Source organism: Octodon degus, unplaced genomic scaffold (genome assembly GCF_000260255.1).
Source record: "Octodon degus isolate 3935 unplaced genomic scaffold, OctDeg1.0 scaffold00083, whole genome shotgun sequence".
Classification (NCBI taxonomy): Eukaryota; Metazoa; Chordata; class Mammalia; order Rodentia; family Octodontidae; genus Octodon; species Octodon degus.
The window spans coordinates 734,868-739,820 of NW_004524659.1; the positions used below are offsets into that span (position 1 = coordinate 734,868).

General features: G+C 39.6%; 1 protein-coding gene across 2 annotated transcripts; it reads right to left on the reverse strand.

Annotated features, from left to right (window-relative positions):
- Nucleotides 1–267: 267 nt before the first annotated feature.
- Nucleotides 268–2,003, reverse strand: LOC101577604 (transcription termination factor 1, mitochondrial-like). Of its 2 annotated transcripts, none has more exons than XM_004636817.2 (2): nucleotides 1,969–2,003; nucleotides 268–1,792 (listed from the first exon to the last, which is right to left on the reverse strand). In XM_004636817.2, exon 2 carries the CDS (start codon nucleotides 1,646–1,648, stop codon nucleotides 497–499), a length of 1,152 nt encoding a protein of 383 aa, XP_004636874.1. In that variant the 5' UTR covers nucleotides 1,649–1,792; nucleotides 1,969–2,003; the 3' UTR covers nucleotides 268–496. The 2 variants fall into 2 exon arrangements, with proteins under 2 accessions (XP_004636874.1, XP_023577326.1); XM_023721558.1 differs by having other exon boundaries at nucleotides 268–1,863; nucleotides 1,969–1,996.
- Nucleotides 2,004–4,953: the final 2,950 nt, after the last annotated feature.

Here is a 4,953-nt window from a genome sequence, read left to right on the forward strand (position 1 = left end):
AAAAGAATACGAGCATACGATTTGTAAATTATGGGGTTTAGGGAAGAGGTATAACATCGCAGTAATGGTTTAAATGGAAAATATGGAACTTGTAATTACATTTTAAAAAATCCTCCTGTTAGATTTTTATTGCTTTTACATTTTATTTTTAGGATGAACTCTAATTTGATATGCTGGAATAAAATGGAATGTCATTCAAACCATGACAGACAACAGAATTACCCCAATGAATCTGTCAATTTGTTGTTATTGTTGTTGTCTTCTTATACTGTTCTGTACAGCACTTAGGAACTATCACACTGCACAGCAGTTGCAGCCTACATAACAGGACATTAGTTCAAACTGGAGTAGCAGTAGCTTGGAGAAGTAACTCCATCATACCAACTATGAGTTTCTACAAACTTTAAGCCAAAATATCCAAACAATCATTATACATACATCAATGGTTAAGAAATCAAAATCCTCCCTTGATACATCAAAAAATAAATACTACTATTTAAGAGTTAAGCCCCAACTGCTGTTTTAATTTTTTTAGTTTAGCTTGATATCTTTTTTGACTCCAAGACAGAATAGTGATGTTTGATGTACTCAAGTCATAACCAGCATGTACCAATTCTTTGATTCGACTTTTTAAGGTATTTATGCTTGAATCTAGAACTCGAGGATTTTCAATTATTTGTGAAATACCAATTTTTTCTGTTATGAGGCAATCTATTTTATCATTAAACTTTTTCTCTGCCAAGAAGATCATATCTGGATAGCTTAAGACAAACTTCTGTACCTCCTCTTCAGTACATTCCAAGGAAAACAGCTTCTCTTTGATATTTTTGTAGTTTCTTTTTACATAATCATTGGAAAGGTCTAAGATTCCAGCTCCTGAACCACATATCAGAACTAGTAGTTCTTCCTTGTTCAATGTGAAAGTTGATTGTAAAAATTCAATATTAGCTTTCACTCGTTTGGTGCTCTGAATTAAGATGAAAGGGTTTTTGAAAATTATCTTTCTCACAAAATCTGAGGGGTCATTATAACCCAAAGACAAACATACTTCATGTAAAAATTCAACCATCTGCTTATTCAAATCAAAACTATTAGAGAAGGTACGAGGGGCATTGGTCAATAATCGACAGAGGCATTTACTGGTCAATCCAACTGAACAAAGGTAGCTTATATTTTTCTCTAAGTCTTCATTGTTCCTTGACCGAAAAAAGGATTCAGGAGAACGTTCCAGAATATTTACAATTTCAAGATCTGATGTGATAATCTTTCTCCACAGATCCCACCGTTTTGAAAGACTTTCAGTAGTACGTGTTATGGCTCGTGGATATCTTGATATGATACTAGCAATCACTTCTTTGCTAGCTCCTTTGGAGAGAAGGAACATCTGCAAGTCCTGTTCATTAGTAACCATCCTATTAAACACTCCAGGCTGTCTTTTCCTAGCCATGTCAATATCAACTCCCATGATAAGTAAGTTATTCAGCAGGTCTTCATTCTCTGAAGGTTCACTGTCTATATTATTACATTTCACACCAAAAGGCCTAAATGAAATGGATTTGAGGAGAATTTCTGTTGAACATTGCATTATCCAGTATCTTGACCCAAAAAGAAAGTTACTTCTCATGTGCCAGAGGTTTCTTGATGCCATAATGGTCAGGTAGCCCAGATCTTTCAGACTGCTTACACAGACTTCTATTACTCAATTTATCCTATGGTCTCCTTCATTATAATGCAGTGATTCCAAAGAAATTTTCATCTTCAAAAAGATCTAGTTTGGGGCCTGAAGGTATAGCTTGATGGTAGAATACATGATTAGCATGTATGATCCCAGTGCAAGAAATGGAAGGGGAGAAAAGAGGTAAGCTCAGTGGTGCAGCACCTGCCTGGCAGCCCAAGGTCCTGAGTTCAATTTCTTATTTTCCTAAGAGGACTTTGTATCCCTCCAGAAATGCTAAAAAGAGCCAGTACCTATGCTCTCACAGACGTCTCCCACTTCCTTCTCTTTTCTTTTAAAAGGTTTTTCCTCAATTTATAATTATTTATTCAGCTTCTTACACTAGTAAGACCATGAAAGGTTCACACCCATGGGCCTGATTTATTTACTTATGAGTATGGTCTCATGTTGCATCCATTTGCCTATAGAGATTATTTTGGGGATACTGGGAATTGAACTCACAACTTGAACTCATCATCTTGGGATTTCCAGGCCAACACTGTGCCACTGAGCTATATCCCCACGCCCTCCACTTACCTGTGAAAGTTTCCAGTTTGTCCTTCTTTTGGTTAAGTAGTACTCCATTATACTTAACATACATAAAGAATAGAAATAAATAAACCAGCTCTCCAAATTCAAAGACCCAACACAAAAACGGGCATCTGAGATGAATATACAGTTCTCAGATGAAGAAATACAAACAAGAAATTAATATATGAAAAACTGTTCAACATCACTGGCTATTTGAAAGATGCAATTAAAATAACACTGAGATTCCATCTTTCCCGGGTAAGAATGGCTGTCATCAAGAAATCAACTGATAACAAACACTGTCAAGGCTGTGGGGGAAAAGAAACACTTCTCCACTGTTACTAGAACATAGACTGGTGCAACCACTGTGAAAATCAGTTTGGAGGTTGCTCAAAACACTAGGTTAGAGATCCCACCTGAGCCAGCTATTTCCCTTCTATGTACCTTCCCAGAAGAGTTAAAAAACATACCACAGCACTATATGCACATCTGTGTGGATAGCAGAACCACTTATAATAGTTAAATCTTGGAAACAACCCAAATGCCTATCAACTGACACAAAATAAATCATTGTGATCATGAAGATGATCTGTTGGCTCCACTAAATGATTAGCTTTATTTCATATTTGGTTCGGAGCTCTTATAAAGAAGAGGGTGGTCATGGGGGAATGATGCCCATCAAAGAAAAGAGCTAAGCTTCCTTTGCTTTTGTGATTAAGAAAGAGCCCATCCACTCCAAGGGTGGACCTGCTTTCTCCCTGTCTTGTCACTCCACACAATCCATCATTCTCTTTGACATCTGGCTGACCTACACAGTGTCTCCTAATTTAAGTGCACTCAGTCAGCCAACTTTGTGGTCTTTCCCCTCCTCCAATACCCTCTGATCAATACTACTCAGGCAACAGGGAGCTAATTCTTCAGTATAGCTATTACTGATTAAAAGATTAGTAAGTATCAGATATCATGCCAAGCTTTTTACATAAATCTTTCAAGTTAGTGCTCAGAGCCTGTGCAATAAGTATCCATCCATCCTTGTTCTGCAAGTGAAGAAGAATCTGAGACTTAAAGAAATTAGTTTAACCTGAGACCACACAGTGGACGTAGGAGTATCTAGCACCACTGTCCGTGCTCCTAGTTAGCCAAATGCTCTTGAACGCCATTTAGGAAAAGGTTTCTATGAAAGAGCACAACAGCACGTATGACTTGGGGTCAGGGAGCTGACCCACGCACAGGCTGTATCTATTCACTAAACTCTCTGAACTTTGGTGACCTCATCTGTACTATGGCAAGCATAATTACAGATGCTTGAATGAGTTGCATAGGGATGGAGACAAGCCTTGTGCAAACACCCACAGGTGTTTGTGGAAGCAGATGGTGAAGTACCTGCGTTCACTGAAAAGCTGTGTCAGTTTCTGTTTGGCCTTTATGCTCCCTGCATCGTCAGCACAGTGCAGCAGGTGCTCAATTGCTGAAAAGATGGTGGAGAGGAAATCGTCTGGAATCTCTCGCCTTTTTTTTTTTTTAATGTCAGAGAAATGGGAAACTTGGATGAGAGGTATGGAAATGCATATATTTAGCATTTTAAAGATTGGCCTTTGTGATTTGGGTATTATTCCAACACTTTCTAGAGAAATAAAAGCAAAAGGTTAATTTCCTTAGAGACACTTTTCTAAGTCTTGTTGTCAAAGAGCCTATTATTTGCTCATAAGAAGGTTTAAATAAATGCCAGTTCTCGGGTGAGACCTAGAGTGTCATATAGGCCTAGGTTACCTGGTACCAGGAAGATTCAGAGATTAAGAACTGTGAGGGTCAGCCTGATAGCTCAGCAGACTAAAGTTCCTATTTAGGCACAGTGCAGCAGCCAGGGTTCGATCCCAGGCATGCTGTGCTGGCCCCACCCATGGGGCATGCTGAAACAGCAATTGAGACTGGGCATGGTGGCACGTACCTGTAATCCCAGCCCTTTGGAAGCTGAAGGCAAGAGAATCACTATAATTCTCATCTATGTCATGAGACTCTATAGACCCTGTAGACACTGTCCTAAATACGGAAAAAGGAAAAAAAAAGAACTGTGGAAAAAAAGAGATGACAAAGGAGAATGCTCAGGTCCACATCCCCACCTTCAGTCTTCTGCCTCCTTGTCCATTTCTCTCTTTCTCATTCATATTTTGTGTTTGTCCCACATCTCTGAATGCCACACCCACTTATCTCCAGAACCAGTGGGCAAACCCTTTGGAAAGTTCTTAGCCAGAGCTGGCTGTGAGGCTTATAGTGAGTGAAAGAGAAAGTTGGAAAAAGAGAAAAGTCGGGCTGAGAGCAAATGTCCTTCAATCATCTCTCATTCTGTCCAGGGCACCTTTTCTTAGTCAAGGTTAACTATCACTTTGCCAGCCCTGAAAATAGGATACCTTCTACAGAGGAGGCAAAAGAAAAGGAAGGGCTGTACCCACAGCTGCGGAGTTATGGAGATACAAAGAGGTCATGAGGACCCCACCCCGGAGAGCCAGGAGTCCCCTGCCTGTGATTCAGGCTAGCAGGTAAGAACGATCAAGAAGACACTGCTTGTCTAATTCTCAAAGTGACCTCAAAGGCTATCTGCTTCTTGTGCATTTCTTATATTAGAGTTTGTTCATAGCATTCCTGCTGAGACATCAACCAGCAAACGCTCAATCACCTTCAGGGTTGGGGAACTCAGCCCTCTCAAAGAC

Bases quoted from the DNA above. Each gene is read 5' to 3' on its own strand.
- LOC101577604 (XM_004636817.2), bottom strand. From the start codon at position 1,648: ATGGCATCAAGAAACCTCTGGCACATGAGAAGTAACTTTCTTTTTGGG.